Source organism: Thunnus albacares, chromosome 6 (assembly GCF_914725855.1).
Source record: "Thunnus albacares chromosome 6, fThuAlb1.1, whole genome shotgun sequence".
In the NCBI taxonomy this organism is placed as follows: Eukaryota; Metazoa; Chordata; class Actinopteri; order Scombriformes; family Scombridae; genus Thunnus; species Thunnus albacares.
In genome coordinates, this window is record NC_058111.1 from 10,348,013 (window position 1) to 10,370,790 (window position 22,778).

At 39.0% G+C, this 22,778-nt stretch overlaps 1 protein-coding gene across 2 annotated transcripts in view; it reads right to left on the reverse strand.

The window, feature by feature from the left end:
- Nucleotides 1-22,778, reverse strand: part of b3glcta (beta 3-glucosyltransferase a) — a 69,680-nt gene that overhangs the window by 38,885 nt on the left and 8,017 nt on the right. The window contains exons 1-3 of one of the 2 annotated variants that reach the window (XM_044354854.1): nucleotides 22,275-22,318; nucleotides 7,711-7,750; nucleotides 3,205-3,267 (exon numbers count right to left, since the gene is read on the reverse strand). In XM_044354854.1, the coding sequence (XP_044210789.1) occupies nucleotides 3,205-3,229 (25 nt within the window). In that variant the 5' untranslated portion in view covers nucleotides 3,230-3,267; nucleotides 7,711-7,750; nucleotides 22,275-22,318. Of the gene's footprint in view, nucleotides 1-3,204; nucleotides 3,268-7,710; nucleotides 7,751-22,274; nucleotides 22,319-22,778 lie in introns of those variants that run through there. The other variant, XM_044354852.1, reaches the window with a different exon arrangement.

Below are 22,778 nucleotides of genomic sequence, written 5' to 3' on the forward strand. Positions count from 1 at the left end.
ATCCACTGATTTGGACCAAGGCAAATAAACTATAGGTTTGAAAACACCCTAAGTCTTCAAAACAGGGGCTTCTGGCTGTTCCATGGTCACAGCTGACAACGAACAAAAAGAAGGACATCATGCTGTTATCGTGTTTTCCCTTTGACTCTGATATAGTGGCCTGCAAAGTCTAAGAGGAGCCAAGTCAGTGATCATCTCAGTGACAAAAACCCACTTGTTTTCTCTGGCTTTTTTAAACTTCATATTTCATGGATTGCTAGCTTTATATTGTCATCTCTGTCCATTTTCTCTTTTCTCGATCCTGCAAATCACTTTTTAACTATTTCTTTGAAAAACTAACCCCAGATGGGATGTTTCTTGGATGTCGCCAGGTGTTTGCTGGGATGTTCTGTTTTCACAGTTGTCACATATAATATTATACTGCTATTCCCACTAGCAGTAGTGAGACTAGTTGTATGAATAACAGTGTACTCAAGTGTAAAAGTATGCCATCAATTTATCTATTTAATAATAAGGAAAAGATGTGAAGCAGCAGCCTAGTGCCATCCATGTTACAAAGCTTTTTTAAGTGGTTAAATTAAATTATCCAAGGATGCCTCTTGGCTGAACATAATACACCTACAATTAAAGAGACCAAAGGTTTCTGGGGAGATGAAACCAAAGCCCTGGTCACCTCGGTACAGATGATCTTATTTTGCCAGGCCAATGGAACTAGAGTGCCTGAGTCTAGTGTTCGTTTATCTCCTTGCACTTGTTCAGTATTCCAGAGAGGCTACTCCACGGAAAAAAAAAAAACTGTATCAGCCTTGAAATATATTGGATGAAATGAGACACGGGAGTATTCTGCCTCCTTCTCTCTCTGATCTGATTTTCTCAATGCATGAGGCCACTCTTTAAAGGCTGTGTCCATTTGGTCTATGGCAAACTCTGTGTGAAGGCTTTGAGAGTTGTGTGTATTCACCACTTCGTCATCGCTGCATAAAAGTAGGGAGAGGATCAGAGTGATTAAAGAATCAAGGCTGATAAATTAAAATGTGTTTGGATTTTCTGGTGTGTATATACGCATGCAGGAGGGTGTAAATATCTGTACTTGAAAGTAGATTGTGTGCTCTCGTAGTGGCTGGCCCTGCAGTGTTGTCACCTCATTGACACAAATCAATAGTGACACTTCCTTAGAGCAGGATGGCAGACGTTGCCAAGTGGCAGAGAAGCTGAGAGCACGCTGACCTCTAGGCACTCCTGCAGCTCTGTCATTTCCATCAGTGTCACAGAGCAGGTGTGTGTAGTCACCAGAACTGTCAGAGAAACGATTCATTTCAGCCTAGAGTATCTCCGTCCTTACAGTTAAATAAAGACACGACCATGGCAAGGCAAACTGGCAGTGAACATGCACAAATGAATGTCTGAGTAAGTGGGGGAGAGCAGGATTACAAATCTAGGCAAAAATTCTAAAAGAAAAAAGGAGAAGGCAAAAGGATGGAAAGCTCATCAATAGTGCAATTTCAATGACAAACATCTGTGCAAGTCCAAAGGGATAAGATTCTGCATGTGGGGCCATTAGGCTGTTGTGAGAACAATAAAACTGTCATGGCAGATCCAGAGCTCTTCATTGCCAGCACATATTCAGAGATGACAGAAGATGTCAATAGCTCATTTCCATAGTTGGCAGGCCTGACTCCTCATCCAGCAGCTGATTGTGCTGGTGTAAAACCTGCTACACTCCAATGACTCACATCATTGGACTCCCTGAGACAAGATGGCCCAGAATCATCTTTCTCCTGAAAATTCCCCTCCATCTCTCCCTTCCTCATGCCCAAAACGGTGCATCTGAGAGACAGAGTGCACCGAAGAGAATTGGTTGCCGTTGCCTGACCAAACTAACCATGACCGTCACACCAGACAGCACCAGGATTTAATAGCCAATCCACAGACATCTGGTGATATTCAATCTGGAAGCCCAGATTCAATATAGCCAACCTTTAGGCTATTGAGAGTTTGATTTAGCAATATAAAAATAATTTACCTTCCCTATAGGCAATCATCTAGCGTGGCACAGGGCTATGTGTCATGCAGCAAGTGAAACGATTTCCTCTCAGCCTTCTTCTCATATTAATACAGACTTTTAATTGCTTTGCAAAAGATCAATAGAGAGCATGGTGTATTTAACTTTCAGCTTACCGCCGAAAAGGTCAGTGTCATAAATATCTCTCAGTAAAACAGAGAGAGGAAAATAGCAGCGAGGGGGCAGACAGAAAGGGAGGCAAATGAGGAAGGAAACCAAGAGAGCTAGAGAGATGCAATGGTACTGCAAAAAAAGAGAGCTAGCGTGTGTGTGGGTATGTGCATGTGTGTGTCTGTGTGTATGCACAAGGGGAAAGCCATCAGAGAGAAAAGTCACTCTCCTGTAAAAATTAGCTCATTACAATTCTCTCCAAGTAGTAACACAAAAACACACACATACAAAACAATCGCACAGCAACATGTAAAGGTTGGAAAAAAAAAAGGTCTCCCACCTGTGATAATCACACTCATTAGAGGTTCTCTAGAGTTCGTGACTCCATGGACAACTCTGCTGAAGACTAATGAGTGTTGAACTCAACTCTTAAACCTCAGTTAGCATCAATAATTCAGGAACCTAAGGCAATTAACGCTTAACAGATTCCAGGTTTTGCTTATGAAACCCATTCATTACCCATAATAGTATTTTGAAAATGGATGGGACACACTTGAAAAGAAGTGAAAATTAACATTTTGGGGGATGCATGGTTTTCATACCCCAAACAGCCATATATGCTGGTACTGCTTGTGACCTTTTTTACTATGAACGTGTGGTTGTTGTTGTAATTTGGCAGGTAAAATTATCAGCTGTGTTCAGAATAATAAAGACAGAATAAAGAACAGCAAAGACAATGAAGTTTTGTGACAGACAAGCAGCCAAGCGGTCTTAGACATTGTGAGAGAGAAAGAGAAAGAGAATAAAGAAAAATAAATACTCAGGGAATGCTAGTTGGTACGCAGGAAGAGTTCAGTCAACATCTTGCGAACCTCGTACATTCTTGAAGATACAATACATATCCCCCTAGCCTGAAGAAGCTGGCCCCAAGCCACTGCATGAATATAATATAACTGCAGAGGGGACAGTAGCATTGCTTTCCTTGGCTTAATTATCGTTATAGTAATAATCTGATTTAAATTCTGGTATACCTTCTTTGCTTTGAAGCAGTTCCATTCACTGTTTGTAGTGCAGCGTTGCCCTTTTCTCCTCAACTATCAAAAAATAAATAAATAAAAATCCACAGTTAAAAAAAAAACTATTGGCGATGTACCTTGCATCTGCTGTTTGCTGGAACATTTTTCCTTTCTCCCACAGATAAAGAATAAAACCTGTAGGTCATTTATTTTTTCTACAACATCGAAGGTAAACATTCTGCTTTTGGTGCCATTTCTTTTAAAGTCATAGAGCAAGGGATTTTTTCTACATCTAGATTTTTCAACAATGTTCTACGAGGGTACTGGCCATGACCCAGAAAACTGAGAAGAAAAGAGAGGGCTATAGGGAGAAACACCAATTTCGTGTGTTTTTAGCCATGCTAGCAGTGTGGATATAGCAATGTTGATTGGTCTATACAATGTACAAAATGCTTTCAAAAATAATGTCATAAATAGTTTTTATTTATCAATTAACTTTGTACAAAGTTAACAGAAAAAACATAAATGAAATCAATATTTGGTGTGACCACGCTTTGCCTTTAAGAGCAGCACTCTTTCTCCTCAGTACACTTGCACGGTTATTCAAGGTATTTGGCAGGTAAGTCCCAAACATCATGGGGAACTTGCCACAGTTCTTCTGTGGATTTAGCCTGTCTCTGTTGCTTCTGTCTCTAATCCCAGACTAACTGGATGATGTTGAGATCAGAGCTCTGTGGGGGCTGTACCATCTGTTGCAGGACTCTTTGCTCATCTTGACACTGAAGAGAGCTCTTTATGACTCTGGCTGTATGTTTGGGGTCATTGTCATGCTCCAGAATAAATTTGGGACCAATCAGACACTCCCCGATGGTACTGCGTGATGGATAAGAATCTAAACATCTAAAGTGCCTAAAACTTTTGCACTGTACTGTATATTCTGGAAAAAAAGGAGTCACTCAGTAGTTGGAGGCATTTCGTGACTTTAGGTTTTTGATGTAGTGGGATGTGATTTCATTACCGGGTCTTAGCGGGCGCAAGTGTAAAACTCTAGAGGATTAATATGTTGCAATACAGGATCTTGATAGAAAAGTACTCCAAATGTATAAAGATACAGCCAACTGTAATATATCAGATCAAAACTTAATATATCTGCACTGAAATCTGAAATAAATTACTTGCCTCAATTTAAAAGGTATACCGAATATGAAACCTGTCTAATAGTAAAGCGAGTAACACATTACTCACTCTCTGGTCCCAGCGAATAGCCAACTGGATTGTAGTAATATTATTATCGCCTTGGATTGATTTACTTAAAAAGCTGTGCATGGCAAGCAAGAAATCAAAATCTTTCAGGTTAAAACTTTAAACTTTTTTAATTCATTAACAATTATCTAATTTTCTAAAAGCTTTTACTGTTTATACTGTACTCATATGTATAGTACCAGTCAAAAATTTGAATGGAAAGGTGTGTCCAAACTTTTAACTGGTACTGTATGTGTACACTATACCTGGACCTAGTTAGAGCATTGGGCATGAAACTGCCATTTATACTTAAAAAGTAGGTTTAATTGAACGTTAAGTTATATACATACATTTTTTATTACTGTGACTCCTTTTCTGTGTGCATAAAACATAATTTTATCTATTTAATCTTTTTAGTCTGTGCACTACAAGTCTTGAAATGAAGTGAATTGATTGAATTGATTTGGCTAGACAGCCGAAGGCCCTACATGGTATTATTATGATGTTTTTTTGAGATGCTGGAGAATATGATGTTGCTTTGATATAATTTATTATAAACTGATTTAGAGAAAAAGAAGAGGAAAGGTACGGTTTTACATTCATCAACTAAATTTAATGGGCAGTTGAAGAGGAGCGCTCTTGTCTACTAACATGTTGCTGATGTGAAGCTACAATGAAAGCTTATTCAAAATGTGGAAAACAGACTGTTTATTGTGTTGTATGAGGGTTTTATTACATTCAGTGGGGACTTGAAGCCCTGGGCAGTGTTGGAAAGTGTACACATGCATGCATGTTTTCAGTTTGACTTGCCCTCATGTTTTAACAACACAGTTATCTTTAAGTGGCGGCTGGTTTGAATGGTTTCTTCTCTTCAGGCTTTTAGGTAGGTGATGATCTCAGGGGCTTCAGCTATCTCTGTGATGTAGCATGTTGCATTTTTAAAAACACTTCATGCAGCACGACACAGGCAGAGGAATTACATTGCTTTTTTGTTAGCTTTAAAGGTGTGTGATGAAGTAGACATAGTATATAATGCCTCATTTCACCTCAGACTTGCATGAGACATCCCTCTATTTAGATTTGGCATCCTGTATTCCCTCTAAAATGATTACTTCAAATACCTTCGAATAAAAAAAGGTTACCAGCTCCTTTAAAATAAACAAGTCGGTTATACAGTTTGATGTTTGCTGTTCTTTCAAAACAATAGAAAGTCCAGCTTTCCTTTCTTCATCTTTTGAATTCCTGCCTGCAAACAATATTCTCTGCAGGAGAATGTAGCTTTTCTGGTGTGACAAAGGGAATTATTTTGGCAGTGCCACATAGTGTAGCTCCATTTTTCAGATAGCTGTCTGTTTGTATTTCCTCTCTGTGCTGAGGTGCCAAATGAGAGCATTATGAACTTGCTTTTGTGTGCTTTTGCGTCTGTGGTGACCCAGTTGAATGAAGAACAGGCAGAGGTCCAGAAAACTGGCTCCAAACTCCTCTACAAGCTCCCGAAAATCACTCTCAGATGGTGATTGTTTGAGCCCCCTGGAGCATGAAAGGCATGCATGAGATCTTTTTATTTGCTCTACTTATGAAATTCCTGGTTGCTGTCAAATCGATAAAGAGATGGGACTATATTTATGAAAAAAACTGAGGAACTCTAATGATTACATTTTCAAGGCAGGCATCAGACAAAAAAAAAAAAAAAACTTACCATTTTCATTTTATAGCATTTGCTATTTAAATTTCACACATTCTAACATTTTTCATGTCAGTATTTACTATTCATGATCATATCAAGTGATAATGTATTTCAATCCTTTGAGGATACAGTTCTCTTAAAAAAAATACTCATAATAGTTCTTCACTTTGAATATCATCCAAGATTACAAATGAGTTCCACTCATGCAGACTGATATAATATAATAAAACAAATATAAAGCACAATAAGACTCCAAAATATTACCCATTCTATTAGCAGCAGCTTTGAACATAGGAAACAACGACTGCCACAATGTGATAAACATAAATGAATACACAAATATAATGTATAGCAGTTTTTGGTCATGCTTTAGATTACAGCCTGCAAATTACATTTTAATTATTTAGAAGCAATGAATGACAATATTATATCATGCCATATTGCAAAAGGACACATATGCTAAGCTTGTTGTATTCTAGGATTTTTTAATATGTACCAGGTCATTTAAAAAGTACCAACAATGTAATTTATTTCTAGATCAAGGAACTTTGTTACCCCCTTCTTTTGTCTCCTTTTGTTTTTGTTTAAGGAGATGTATCATGCTTGTTTTTTGTGGTTTTCTACTATTTATATATTGTTATGATGTCAGACATCTATGTTAAACATGTTAAAAGTTCCAAAGCTTGAGGTTAATGTATGTAGAAATGCTCCCTGCAAGTCAAAAGCCAGGGCTACAACCTGCTCTGAATGCTTCATATGCAATATATATTTTTTTTTTATCTTGCCAACAAGCTGACATCAGCTTGTCGTGCATGCCCATAAATGGCCATCCATTCCATGGCCTTGTTTGCTAAGGCTGTTGCCAAGGTTTTTCCATGTGTTGTTCGCATTGTCCACTCTCATATTTCAGAGTGGATTTCGGCTTGAACGTGTATGGATGTATTTGAAAAGTTGACATTTCGAGTAAAGAATGAGTAAAAGTAGTGAAATCTTGCTACTACAGTTTGTTTTATGGTTTGTTGATGTAGCCTCCCGAGCAACCAGAAGTTCGCTGTGACGCAGCTTCCAGAAGCTAACCAATGAGAACAGGATGGGCTCCTCAGGAGAGGGGCCTTAAAGTGACAGGCGCTAAAACGGACTGTTTCAGACAGAGGGTGAGCTGAGGGGCTGTGTAAAGGGCCAGTATAAGATTAATAATGAGTTTTGAATGGTAAATCATGCAAAGATATTCCAGTAGAGCCCCAGATTTAAAAGATAAACCTTGAAATATGCATAATATGTCCCCTTTAAAGTCAAGGTGCAAGGGATTTTTCTACTTCTACGACTATGCAAAGAAACACAGGTACCGGCCATGACCTTAAAAACAGAGAAAAAAAGAGAGACTGTTGTTGCACCAACAGACTATAATATGATGAAGCCAAAAACTTGTCTTTTCTTGTACCTATTGGTTTGTACTTGTTAGTATGTCATCATATGTTGTAATTTTCGGGCTGTAACCTGAAGCATCTCTTTTTTTGTTCTATTCTTCTTTGCTTCTTTTTGTTATCTTACTTCCTTTCTTTTGCTACAAATTAAGAAAAGAACCGACTTACCCAGTTGACTGTTGTGGATGACATGCATATCATCTTGGCTCTGAAAAGACAGAGAGACTTTTTAATAATTACAGCAACCTTCAAAAAAGATGTTCAAACACATCTTCGAATACCGACCTACATACATCCACTTTTTTGTTTCAACTAGAGAGTTAGAAACTGTCAAAAATGGCCTGAGAAAGGATTTTGGCTAAATACTGAATTTCCTCTTCCTAATCACTAATTAAGACTTAAGGACACTAAACATGGAAAGCCCTATGGGTTATTTGGAGAAATAATAGGCAATACCCCACGTCATTAGTCCTTCCTAATTGTGTGGGTTTTGTGCCTGCAGCATCGAAGCTGTGAGCATTCGGCTCAATTAAGGCATTCAACACTGTTCCACCTCCAGAGCTGTCAGCACACCCGGCAGACCATGAAGGGATGAGTAAATCAATCACAAGCCGAGCAAACTTTGAAGGGCTGTCTTTTGCCTCCATCTTTCAGAGGAAATCTTTCAGTCTTGGGAGAAGGCGAGATCATGAGAGTTCTGGCTGTTTCCAGAGCTCTAGAGCGAGAGTGGCAGAGTATTAATAGATAATGACAAACTGAGGCCTATTTTGATTTATGACTTCCTCTAGACTAACAATCATTCGCTGGCAAGCTGTTGCAGCCCTCAGAGAGCTTAACTAAGTCATAAATTCACTCTCAGCAGGTGTGGTGTAGTGGTTACAAGGAATCACAGTAGTTTGGTAGCAGTTGTGTGAACCAGCCTATATGCAGCCCACTATCTCAGCATGTTTTGATGGCTAACAATTTTCATAGTAGAGGACAACCTATCAATTCAATTTCCTGCTCACAAACAACTTCATGCTACTGCCATGACTACACATCTTTTTTTTTTTTAACATTTCCTGCATGTTTCCTGTTTCCTATCTCTCTATTATATTCATTACATCTTGAATCGAGCATCAGATATAAAACAATAATAGTAGAAAAACTATAAATATATGCACAGTGAACTCTCTGTCTTCTCTTATTTTTTCAGGTGATCAGAGTTAGAGGCAAATATATGCACAGGCAGACAAGATCATATCAGAGTGATTTAATTCAGTGGGTACAAGGCATCAGCTTAATTGGCCTCAGTAGCATTAGTCATGCCCACAAGGTTTCTGTCTCATCTTATCACACACTACTCCTCTGAAATCATTTCCTTAGCTGAAGAGAGAGGGCACCTCAAGGAAAAACTGCATCTCATAAGCCAGGAGAATCTGACTCGTTATCAGATAATTACGCATATGAAATCTTTCTAACCTGAAAAAAAAAATAGAGTGACAGGTTAATACAGAGAGAGTGATTTTTTTTTGAAAAAAAAAGAGGAGGCAAACAATGAGAAAACAAAAGAAAAAGTGCAGGGAGTTTGTGCGGATGAAGATGGTAGTAGTGATGGAAGAATGACAGGTGCAATTTTTTTCATTCTGTCTCTTCCAGCATGACTCAACTCTCAGACAGAGAGGAAAGAGTAAATCACCGCACTGTCACGGCCAAACAAAATAAATCAAGACCTCCAGTGTGATGAATTAACTGCTCTGTGAAATGTTACTTATTAAATTGATTGTTCCTGTGCAATTATGTGTACTGTGTTTGTAATGTTCGCATGTGAGTCGGCTACACGGTTTTATGTGACCCTGAGTTAAACCTAATGTTTTATGGCAGGTTTTAATGAGCACTCTGGGAATCTAGCTGAACTGTACGTACTCTTATACGTTTATATATCAATTTATAATGTTCTGTGTATTAAAGAATTAATTTCTAACGAGCTGTTGTAATTTAGGTCATGTTTACAGCAACATAAGTGTTAAAAAACAAAGCCACCTTGTTCGTTTCAGTGAGACTCGGGCACGAATACCAGCAGCTTGTTCAGCACCAAACTTTAACCTGGCTCAACTGTTTTTCATGTTATCCAGAAAAACAAGGCACTGACCAACCAATTACATGTAAGTGCACATTCCTGGCAAATTACTCGCTGCTTCGGAGGATAAAATGATAGTTGTCATGATAACTTTCCAGTTGTAAAATCCTGCCTTGAGGTATTAACAAATCAGTGTGCAGTGTTTTGGCTTCTGATAAGCCTTCAAATTCATGGATGCATTCCCTCCTGGATCATATTTTGTCTTAGTACTTGTATCTGTATCATTATCACACCCATACCATCATATCCTGTAGCTTTGTGCAATTTTTAGTCTGAAAAACAGATTAGACTCCCTGAAATGTCTAATATACTTTTACAATTGAATCCTGTACTGTTTTCTTTCCTTTAACCAGTGATGCTTTACATGAAATATGTATTATTCATCTCTGTTGTGCTGTAGATCCAATTGAAAATTATGCAAATCCAAAAAAAAAAAAAAAAAAAAAAAAAAGCCACATTTGGCCAAAAACAACAACACTGAACAACAAAACTGGTTTAAAAATGAAAAATATGACCAATAGTTGCTTTATCACAGTGTTAATAGACACATTTTAAAAGATGGATTTTTCCTATAAAGGCAAAATCTCTGTTCAAAATGTAAGCAACATGGTATCAGCAAGGCGAATGCATATTTTGAATTTGTATGGTCAGAAAAAATTACTCATCTGGCTTTAACAAAACACCTTTTTTGAAAATTCTTGGTTGCACTTCAAAAAATCCCCACAGTTGAGCGACATGCAGGCTACAAATCTTTCTCTGGTAAATGATCTAATATGCTGCGGAAGAGTGAACTCAGATCAGGTCTAACATAATTTTCACCATTACTGAGAGATGAATTATTCTCAGCTCACAGAACTTGGCTCTTTCTGCCTACTATGCTTCTGCGCACAGGTGACGCTCTCCTTAATCCCATCTGACAGCAGGCTTTCAGCGCGTTTGATCTGAGGCACCATAGCACTGATGCAGACAGACAGAAAGATTGTGCCTTATGTACTTTAACCTCAGAACAACGCCAGCGCCACGGTCAAATTTTACCAGCTGAGGTGTACATGTGTAAACTCCTCGAGAACGATACTCACCCTGCTTAATATGATTGTTATGTAATCAAAGACACCCGCAAAGACAACCCTTTGATCCGTGCCTTTGATTTGGAAGCTCTTCACATACATACATGTCAAAGCTCCTGCCACATCTCTCAGTCCCTGAGGGCACAGACGCTCCACTGATGTGAGTGACCTGTCAGGTCTCATTAGCTTTCTGTTCAGTGATGGCAAGAAAGATTCAAGGTTGCAGGATTTTCTGAATTTTGACATGTGAGTGGAAAATGTGGGATATTTACAGAAGCAGGCTGTCGAAACACCTTAAGCACCTGAGGAATTGGAACGCTATTACTAATGTTTTAACTCTAAGGAATAAAGTTACACTGCTGTTAAAGTTTAAGAACTTCTGATAGATCTGAAAGCATCCTCAAAATGAAGCTGACAGTTTGCACTTTAAGAATTAAAAAGCCCTTTGTACCAACCCCCCCCCGCACACACCTACCCCCACCCCCCTTCTGTTCTTTTTTTTCGGTGCCAAAAGAACTGACAGATTCAAATCTCATTCAATAGTAACTTTTCATACACAAGCAAAAGCTTTTAATGTGTAATGACTTATTGACTTGGAACGTCTGCTGTCTGTGAACATCAGCAGGCTATTCTTGTCAGCTTTTCTCTATCGCCTTTTTCCTGCATTTTGTTGACTTCAACCGAAAATTGAAAAAAATGTTGATAACAGTCTGTATCAAAGGCATAAAGGACCAAAACAGACCACTCAAACTGTTAACTTGCTCTTTGATTGCTCTGTGATTGCCAGCCTGGCTATCAAGCATTATCTTTTGGATTTAGTTTACGTTTGGAGTGATTAAATCGGCCTCTGTAACGGACAGTTTGTTAAGCCCTGATCCCCTCTTTAGTGACTGTTGGCATGCCTGTCAAGCTTTCCATTCTCCAGTGGCATATATGTGTTTTACAGTGATAACAGTGGCAACCTGTAACCCTATAAACTAATGCAGTTGGTTAATGAATGCTTCTTGACCTTGGGGGTAATGCTCACCTACTAATGTGGCTAGTAAGCTACTTTGATGGACATGCTGAAGTTTGCACCTGATGTTAGAGCAGATAAACACACAGTTTAATCCATTCCTTACACTTGTGTTTTTTTGATTTTGGAAAGGCAGGAAAAAAGACACCCTCGTCCAAACTAAATGCTGATTATTGCTCTTATAAACAGCCATATGCACACCACTTCTGCATGTGGAGAAATATAAAGCATGACGGGCCTGCTGGACAGAAATACAGATACAAATACAGAGCAAGTTAATGTGCGGCTACATGCATCACTGTATACTGCTGAAACTCATTTCACTATGCAGATAACAAAAACAAATGACACTGAGTAATCATATGTATCCAGTCAACGTAATTTCAATATGTAATTAATTGGCATAAGATGTGGCGGTTACAGCATTGGACAGTATCCATAGCAACAAGCATCATCCTGTCCCCAGTAAAGTACAGTAGGTGGCAGTGAACACTGAAGTAGCGCACTATGACCTGTGTAAATTATTTTATTATGAATCTGTTAAACAATTTTAAATGACAAAATGTTCTCTTTTGAACTTTTTCTCTCACACACACACACATACACAACAAGAAGTGGCTCAGCTTCATTAATAATCCACAATAAAAGTGAGAATGAAAGACTAATGTCACTGCATTCAAATTTCACATTTGCAAGGTAACATAATTAGCATGATAAATTACAATAGGTTGAATATTTAACTCCTGCCAGCCTGGTCTCATCTGCAGCTTGACAGTTCTGTTGTATCAGAGCAGTTTTTGATCTGGAGACACAAGACGAGTCTGAAAAAGGTTCTTTGTCGTCCGGAATATAGTAATTAGTTTTGCCCAGAGCCTGGTTTTCTGAGCTCATATTTTTAAGCACAGTTTTTGTTAATCCTCTCAAGGTGCACCTGCTGCACTGCTTTCTTCCTGATTTTTTAGCTGCTCTCTCTTGTTCATCAACCCTTTGGCTGTTATGGTTCCCTGAATGTGGAAACTTGTTATTTTTTGCTGATGGAAGTGTATATTGTAAAAGATTTGTGGCTTTCCATCTCTTCATAAAAATGAAATGATACTTTGCCTTCCAGGTTTTGAAAGAGTTTCTATATATACTGTTTCAGTGTTTAATTTTGTTTTGTGAATTCCTTAAAAAAGGTGAGGAGTTATCATTTAACATTTTTATTCAATAATTCTTCACAGACTAGAACAGTTTAACAGGGGAACTCTCTCACTTAGTTAAAAGACTGTAGACTGAGGGATTCAGCTTGGTTTTTCTAAGCACAGAATAAATGCCAACAGAGGTGACCAGACCGCACAAAATTGTTGACAGTGATCCAAATCTGGTTGCCTGGGGCAACGGGGCAACCCTGTCAAGCCCTGCTGTGTAAGTTATTTAGGGTCACAGTAGGCTCCCTGGCCTCTACATGAGGTGGCTGATAGGTGGTTCTGACCAGATTTTAATCGTAACACTTAACAAAAAGAGGTTGATCTCACAGAAAAACATCATTCAAGCTCTAATACCACATTGTTCTGGATAATATTGCACTACTGAGGATTACTTATCCAAATTTCTCATGAATGGGACTCTTTGCTGCTTAAATGTGGGTAACATGAGCCTAACTCAAATGAAACAAATTAGCACACACCAGGGGCATTGGCTAGATTGTTAACCATCAAAGGCTGGGCCCAGATTCTTCTCCATCAAAAACCTTTCACGAATGAGAGTTGAAAACTGTTAATTACTCCTATTGACTAAGTAAACTTTCATAATTTGATTGCAAAATCATTGCTAATGGACCTACTTGATATGAACCATAATTCCCACCTCAATGGTACAAGTAGTAAAACATGAGAAAATATTGTTAACTGTGGAAAAATGAAGAAAATTACTGAATTCTGTCTTTTTAAAATTATATTATCTGGTCAAATTTTGACCAGTTATGACCCTACTTGTCCAGGCTGCAATATAAAAAGGGAAACAGACATGAGGTTAAGATAAGGCACAACTAAGCTATCACTGCTAATGGTTTACCTGGCTACAGTGCAATGCAAAGTATGTTAGCTGTATATAACTTATGCTCTGTTTATATGATATTCACGTAGCTCGGAACTCATACAGACATTTACACACCTTGTTTTCCTGTCTCAACCTGAGAGGATATTTGTGCCACTGCTTCAGCTTCAACCTCTTTGCCTGTAAAAAAAAACTCTGTATATCCCATTTTTTTCCATGTATTTTCCTGTAAACCCTCTCTGATTGGTCTTACCTCTGTTCCATTCACTGGAGATACAAAATTACAACACTGCTGTCTTCTTAGGTGACAAACTGCTCAAAGTGGAGAATTATTCAGGGCTAAATTAAAGATCTTCTGGCCTACAACCCCAAATGCCCAGGCCAGCAACACCCATGGCACACACTCATTCAAGTAAATTAAAAGACAGTTTAAAATAAATTCTATTTCTTTGCTTAGGGTACAGGTTCCAGGAAAAGATAATGAACAGGTTAATGGATGCAAACGACTGTGCACCAGAGAACTGTTAGTATTCACAGCTTTTGTCCATTTTCAGCAGGACCATCAGGTAAACATTGGTAGCATTCATAAATGTGTACAATCTCAGAGAAGGAGTCTGCCTTTTCTGCTGAGATAAGGTCATTGCAGGGGAGTTGAAGTAATGATTCAGACATCAGACCTACACGTCTTCTCTTGATTTTGATTTCTTTACAACGACTGCCAAAGGTAAGAGGATTCTGCAGAATAAGTGAAGCTCTTGTTGCATGTAATGGCACTCTGTTATTACATACACAGGCTGTCCAGAGGAGTTTAAACACAAACCACTGCAAAATGATGTTTGTAAGAAAGCACAACAACCTGCCAAATGGCAGAGAAGATGTCACTGTCGAATCAGACAAGATGAGTTGAATTGAGTGTGTCATTAAGGAATTCTGCAGCCCCTTTTCTTCAAGACTGGTCATTATGTCAACAACAGAATGGCACTTACGACTGAGTGCAGTCTACGAAGAGATGAAGATTCAAAAGGACAAAAGAACTCAACAATTCAATTATCCTTGTGATGATGGCAAACAAGCACTTATGTTTACTATTTGGGTTAGAAATTTATAACGACACGACCCTAAACAGCATGAAGATTAAAACAAAAAATGTTTGGATTATTTAACTCTGTAAAGCCACCATTTACCCTCTAAAACATACAGATCAAAGATCAGCATTTTCAAGTACTTCTTCTGTACTGGTTGTGTTCTTGTGTTCATAACTTTAGTTGTTGCTTTTCCCTGACATCTAGGAACATCACCTGAAGCTAAAGAGTAAAGCTTCCTGTTTGGGCCTAGAGATGAAATGATATGAAAATTTCATATCGATTATAGTGAGCAAAATTATCACGGTTATCAGTATTAGTGCGGTATTGTTAAAATGTGCTAAAATGTTCAAAAAGTACTGATACACAAACTGAAATAATTTCACCAAGTTTTATATTAAAAACCACAAATAAAATTAGCAGCACTAACGTTATACACTTTTTGTTTGCATAAACATTAAAATAATACCTTATGTTAACATATCAAATGTGCATTAAAGATGGCACCATGTGGCCATGAGAGGTAACTGCGCTTTGCACTACCGCAAACAGGAATGCCTATCTCGTCTATTGTATGCAAGTACAGTATTTCCGTTCTCATTAAGTTGTTGCTTTTCTTTTTTCGACTTTTTCTTGTTGTTCAGCAACAAACCTGAACTCGTCAGCCGCATTCAGACTGAAAACAGTCCTATGTAAAACAATAAAAGAGGCTGTGTTGGTATGGGCATGTTGTTTAAAGTGCCGGTGAGACAATGAAATACGATCCAGCAAGTCTGCTTGGAGTGACAGATTATTGCATTTAAAGGTTAATCAGAAAAACATTGCACAGCGGTTTGTAATACTCACATTAAATAATTGGTTTATTGGTTTTTGAAATTCCATTATTTATCAGGTATTCATTAATGTATTTTTAAATGATGTACTTATTAACTATTTTAAAGCGTTTTTTGTAAATCCCTTTTTTAATTTGAACAATGTATTGGTGGATAATTATTTTATTTGTAAATTCTTTTTATTGCCCATTAAAATATCATATAATATATGCTCTCATTTTACTGTCAATCTCAGCTGCTCTTAAACAGAGAACGGAGAAATGTCTGGCTGCTGAGTGCTTTTCCAAGTTTTTGCTCCGGTGCCTGAGAACTTTAACTACTGATAACAGTGCAACATTCCTGCCTTGAACAGGCTGTGTAAAAGGGGCTATTAACAAGTTGAAGTCATTCACTGGCTTTGCAGGACCCTCAACAGGAAGTTTGTAAATAATTTCACACACTGTGTAGTCCTCATGCATTCTCTCACTGTTCTGAGTCCTCTGAGTGCAGCAGATCAAGGCACTTCTGCTTACATTAGCAAACTTGTTATACACTTGTTTAGGCGGTTCATTAGGCCCTGGAGCAGGAGATAATCATGGTACCTGTGCTTGCCTTTGCCAATTTCTCCAAGCCATTCTATGTTTAAACTGATGCCAGTCATCAGAGGCTTGAGGCTGTCTTCAAAGGAGGTGGAGACGCTGAAAAATCTTGTTCCATGAGCAAGCCACAGACTGTGTTCAAAGACAACTACTGAAAATTACACTATGATGTTTACTGCTGCAGCTACAGTATTAAACATTATTACATTATTACATCCATTAAACATCATTACATTTGTAGCCATGTTACATGCAATGATACTGATCAATGCAAAATATATAACTTAACAACTCCTGCCTGAAAATTGAAATAGATTATCTTTTTATAGTATCATTTTCTGTCATTGGAAGAATGCATGGATCTTGGAGTCACACTGACATTTAACTTATCAGTTTTCTAAAAACTTGTGTAAAATTGTTTTGAGTTTAACACTGTTTTTCTGTTTTCTGTTTCTGTTTCTTCTTTGCATTCTAAGATCACGCACTCATATCACACACTACAGGAGCCCCTGCAGGTTTAGGCAGATTTTAATCATGATGGGATGAACCCAGCTGTTTGAAGTCAGATGGGAAATCCTCTCTTATGCAGTGCCAGATCATCTCTGCTGACCATTTGGCCCTAAAATCAGCTGAAATAAGCTCTGATCAAACAGTGCTTTCAAAATCCACGATGTCAGTCTAAGTCCGTTAAATGCAAAAAATGCAGACACCGTAAATTGCAAAGCCTACACCAATGTTATTAACATATTTTTCTGATGTTACTGGGGAGCCAATTGATCAATCAATGAAATACTAGGGCTGTGGTCTCCTGGTCGATTAGTTGGTCGATATGCTCTCGTCCGACCAAATTCTCATTGGTCGAATAATCTCCGCGTTATTTTCATAAGGAGAAAAGTGCTACATCAATAGCCTTCCAGGATTAATCCATTATTTCCTGCAGTGGGAAGGACAGACACCTAACAAATTACCTGTGAAAACGGAGGTGTATTCAAAACACCCCTGTTGTTTTTACAATTATGAACTCGCCCAACCTAACGGAGACCACTAGGTCTAACTGTACTCCACGTTTACTCAATGTTAACTGACTCAGTGTTTTTCCTATAATTAAAAAAACGAGAACCACCCATGCCAGGCCAAAAAAATATTTTTAATGCCAAAAATAACGCTAAATATCCATTCATTCAGAAATCAATAGCGTTTGGGAGTCTTTGTGCAGTGTTGTTCTGATACGTGAGTCAACCTCTATGTTGTTACCTTGGAAACTATTGGTAGCGTAACTCCGTTTAGGAATAGGGCAGTGTGTAGTGTTTGCGTAGCGAGTGGGAACGAGTGAGTGGCAGGAAAGTAATGGTGGATGCAAGCGGGGCAGAGGAAAGGTTATCAGTAAGTTGTCAGTCTGGCAGTAAATGTACAGTACAGACTACAGTGTGTTAGTTAATAAATGCTAAAAAGTCACGTCTGTTGTTTCCCCAAGTGCTGGAAAAGTGAAGGGGGTTAGCTCCAAAGTTAGCAACAATGGGTTAGCCTAACCTGAAGACGCTAAAGAGAGGAATACAGAATGGAGAAATGTGTGGCTGCTGAGCTCACTCTGTCCCGTTACATCCCCTGCCCTGCGCGACTCGATTAATTGAAGATTATGAACGATTTGACCAATACTTTCTTTGGTTGACTCCAGCCCTATTAAATACTACAATTATGATAATAAATGGATTCTTCGGATAATCACATTTTTCACATTGACTTGCAACATTACTGCCATATACTGCATAACACAAAAAGGTTGCAAATTCCAATGTAGTTTTTCAAAAAAAATCACTGCCAAGTCAATAAACTTAGCTTGTAAAAATCAAAAAAGCTCTTTGAGATTGTGGTGAGACAACTGTGTCAAGTTCCTGCAAGTTGATTTTCATGCCAAAATCAGTGGCTGAAAACTTGGTGGAAGTACTGTAATGTGAAGAACACAAAAATATAGTTATATATAGTTATGTTGTTAAGATTATATAGTTAAAAGAAATATTAATCATGTCTGATGTGTTGAGGAAATGAGTTATGGCTGTTGTGTGCTGAGGATTTTGAGAACCACATCTTTGAAACAAATGTGATGACACTTTTTTTTTTTTGAAGAGACAAGAATCAAAATTATTTTGCGTTTGGATTGTTCAGAACACATTAATTATATTTTTTTGATCCAGAAACTGTATTGTATTCTATTGTACAAGATCTTTATTTCTTTAGGATTATTTGGTAAAAGACTGTTTTAAGCTACACTAATAAAAAAAGGTCCCTCATACAATATATAGCAGCTTTGCTAGAGAGTCAATAATCCTCTGTGTAATGAGCAATAATTAACTGTGTTATTCAGAGACTGGTTTACTTTTGAAATAATAAATCAAGTGTGTTTACTTTGTAGTCCACTAATTTATAAGCATGTGTTGCAAAAAGGTTGTATATGTAAATGACTGCAAGGCCTCACGCCATTGCCCTGATGTAAATTCCATGACTTTCCATAGCTAAACTGGAATGCTTCCATGACCTAAAAATCTGTATTCCTTTCTAATTAATGTTGTTCTTCAGCTCAGGAGACCTAAAAAGGGGGCAACAACCTGGTTTCCAACTTTGCAGTTGAGCTTTGTGTGAAGAAAAACGGTGCAAATATTACTGAATGCAAGAAACTACTGATATGATAAGACTTGTATAACTAATTTCGTCCTCTGCTGTCTGGGATAAAATGTCAAATGGAAAAAACTAATGCAGCAAAAGAAAAAAGAAAAAAAGAAGGTATGTTGAAAGAGTGAAGGAGACGATCTACTGCCACGGTCTTGCGGTAACTAGGCAACAACCCCCTGGCGAGCTCTCAAAAGCACTACGAGTCAGGGTCAAGAACAGAAGAGAGGACAGAAAATAGTTGTTACATGGATATAACTCCAGTTCTATGAATATATGTGTAGTACCGGGCTTTACTATGGGTTTACCCTATGAGACGCCGTCTTGGCACCTGAGAAAACTCTATAAACTCACTGCCCAATCAGGAGGTAGCTACCACGCAGCACACTCCCCCTATAAAGCCCAGCAACAAACAACTGGGGCCAGCTTGGCTTGTGGTTATAGGGCTATGCATGTACTCACAGAACTTGCATTACATCCATGTAACTATTATTTCTATGTTGTATTGTTGCTATTGGTTGAAACCTAAGGCGAAGGCCGTTAGGAATGAGATGTACTCCCAGCTGGACACGAACCAAGGCTGGTTGTGACTGGGTCTGAACCCGGCGACCCGGCTCCAAAAGTGAGCTAATCTCCATAGACCCCTATGTAAAAATGCCCAACTTTACAGTGGAAATAAATATGTTTACAGCCTCGTTTCATTTCATGACAACTGTATAACTCCCCCTTTTAAATTTTATAAAGCCTTAAAGTTACGCATTATTAAGGATGTGGCCACTTTGAGTGACAGGTCGCTAGTCGCTAGGTGGCTTGTTTCAGAACCAGGCTTCATTCGGCCCACCTCAGCTCCACCTATTTGCCCAGGCACTGCCAAGATGGCGACGGCTGGAGCCGCCCACTTTGTGCTTCAAAACCTTTCTTCAGAGACCAAATGGTGACGTTGCGGTGGCTACATCCATATTTTTTACAGTCTATGACTCCACATAATAGTAGACTATGCGTACAGGGCACAGAATGTGAAGGTACTCCCCCTCCCCGTCAGGAGGGGGGAAAAAGCCTTCAGGCGAATGACCCTCGAGCCAGAGGACGGATTTGGACGTAGTTCTACCAACCCCCTATCTCGCTGATAGACATAAGGAGGGATGCACAGACAAGGCACAAAGGTCACCTCTTGGCCGATGCCAGGGCTAAGAGGAGCACTGTCTTGATTGACAGTAACTCCAGGTCTGCCTGACCCGTAGGCTCAAAAGGCAGACCCACTAGACCGCCCTGCACTGCTTGAAGGTCCCACAGACGGATGAAGTGTCAATTAGGGGGCCTCAGCGTGCGGGCCCCCTGCAGGAAGTGCTTCACCAGTGGATGCCTCCTGGCCATGAAGCGGTCTAAACCATTGTGGCCTGCTGTAATCATTGCTGCAAACACCCCCAATGTGGATGCAGCACAACCACTATCAAATAAGTCCTGCACAGAATCTATCTATCTATCTATCTATCTATCTATATAAAAATATGTATATAATACCTTGCAGGGGGCACGAATGCAGATTGAGGTTCCTGGCCTCGCACCCGTCTGCAAACACCTGCCACTGAACTGTGTAAGCCCTGGAGGTGGATGGCGAACGTGCCTTCTGAATCGTACAGACAACCATGGCCGACCAAAGCCACTCAGTCTCACCCTCTAAACCTCCAGACCATGAGGTGTCATCCCAGAATCGAACACAAGAGGATGGCGGTTGTCCTCAGGGAGAACCAGTGAAGACACTGTTGCCAGATCTGTGAGACCATGTCTGGGGAGAGGCTCCGCTCCTCCTCGAGTGGACCCCCTCTTGACATCCTGTCCAACCCCGTGTTGAGGGACCCTGGAACGTGGCAGGCTTTCAGGGAGCAGAGATGGTCAGAATGGAAACCGCCATCCTGTGCAGAGCTGGAGATCTGACACCCCGGAGTATGTTGAGGTAGGACACCACTGTGGTATTGTCTGACCTCACCATGATGTGCTTCCCACTCAGCTGTGAGGCAAAGTGGTGCAGCACCTTCCATATTGCTGTGAGCTCCAGCAGGTTGATGTGGTGGGGGGAACTCTGGACCCCAACTGGCCAGGGAGGCTGTATGTAATGACCTGTATGTAATAAGGGATGGACTGAGCCATCGCTGAGCAGGAAAGTGCGGTGAGTGCAAAGGTCTTTCTCAGGTGCCGAGACAGAGCCTCGTGCGGTAAACCAGTAGTGAAGTCCGTTACAGGGCCGAGCACGTATGACATAGAAAAACTTTGAAATGTTTATTTAGGTTGTCTTCCTGCTTTCCGCAGACATTTACATCTCATAATACATGTATTAAAACTTTTAAGTAGTTTTAGTTTAGTTTAAGTACAACGTAAATCAGTTTCTCAACTTTTATCATTTCTTTTTTACAGCACATCAGACATACTAGACATGACTTTTATTCCTGATTATGTTTCCATTGTTGCAAAAAACACTGCTTTTCACTCCTTTCATGGGTTTCTTGTCCTGAATGGATGTCATTTAAATCTTTGCTTTTATTACTTTGACAGGCAGCTGTCCCTAATCGTTCTTTTATACTTCTGTTTTTTACCTGAGATAGTGCTTTGATCGAGTATGTTTGATCTTTTAAAAAGTGATACAATTACTGATTTAAGCAACTACTACTTACTGATTTAAACCGATTTAAGGAAAATATGAAACTACTTTTTTGTTCAAATTAGAGGCAAATATCTTTGTGTGCTTCTTATAAAACACATTCTAACAAGAGAACCTACTGTTTCATGATGTTTTTTTATTTTCACAGTTGCACTGAGCATTTAGTTCATAACTATTTTTGCCTAACATACATACAGTGAGATAAATGAAATAGTGACAAGCAAAAGGGCAAAACTTCCTTCTTGTGGAAAGAAATGGTTGACATCAATAAGAGGCAAGACAGTAATTTCCCATTTCTGCAATGCTAAGCACCTCTGCCAGGAGGCTTACTGTCAACCTCTTCTCACACCAATAAGAAGTAGAGCGACTGAACATGTTAATTATTTATCGAGCAGCAACTGCAGACTAAGAAAATGCAACAGCATGAAAATCATCTTGCACGTGAAGAAGGAGTGAATGGATTTGTATTGCAGAGCAAATTACACTTCTAATCCGGGGGGCGATAATTAATCCATTAAAAAGAATAAAGCATGGTCATTTATTTCAGTTGGTCAGCTAATTAAGGTTTTAATAGAGGTGAGGTAACAAGGAAATGAATGATTAACAGTAATTATCAAGCACAAGTTTCCAGACCAGTTTGTACATAGGATAAACAAACAGCACAGTGTCCAGGGCAGTTCTTACCTGTGAGCCTTTTCCTGAGCTGCTAGCAGCAAAGTCGATGTGAACTGTAACAAAAGAAAAGAGAAAAATTACATAATTTCAGGGCCAGACACAAACAGCAATGAGTCCTTTTGAACTGAATCATAAATTGTCTCAGTTTGTCTTCCAGATAATTCACTTTTCTGAGTAGAAGCTGCCTTACAAAAGCAAGTTTGCAAGAACAACCTGCTTCCCGCGATTATCTGGAAAAGAAAAATTAAAGGTAACTCAGAGACTAATTCCTTCATTCTGAGTCTGTGTTGGATCTCTGAGAGTGCACTGCACCACTCATCTATCCAACTTTGTAATTAGACCCCAAAGACTTTCTATGCAATTACATTGCCATTGATTCTGAGACAAGAAAATCTTTGCAGAAAGATTCCCAGGAATCAATACATCAAAAACACCGGTGTCACTGAGAATGAATTTATACACCAGTTTATATTAAATCAGGCTGTCTGCACTCCAGTGTCAGTCAGCTTTAAA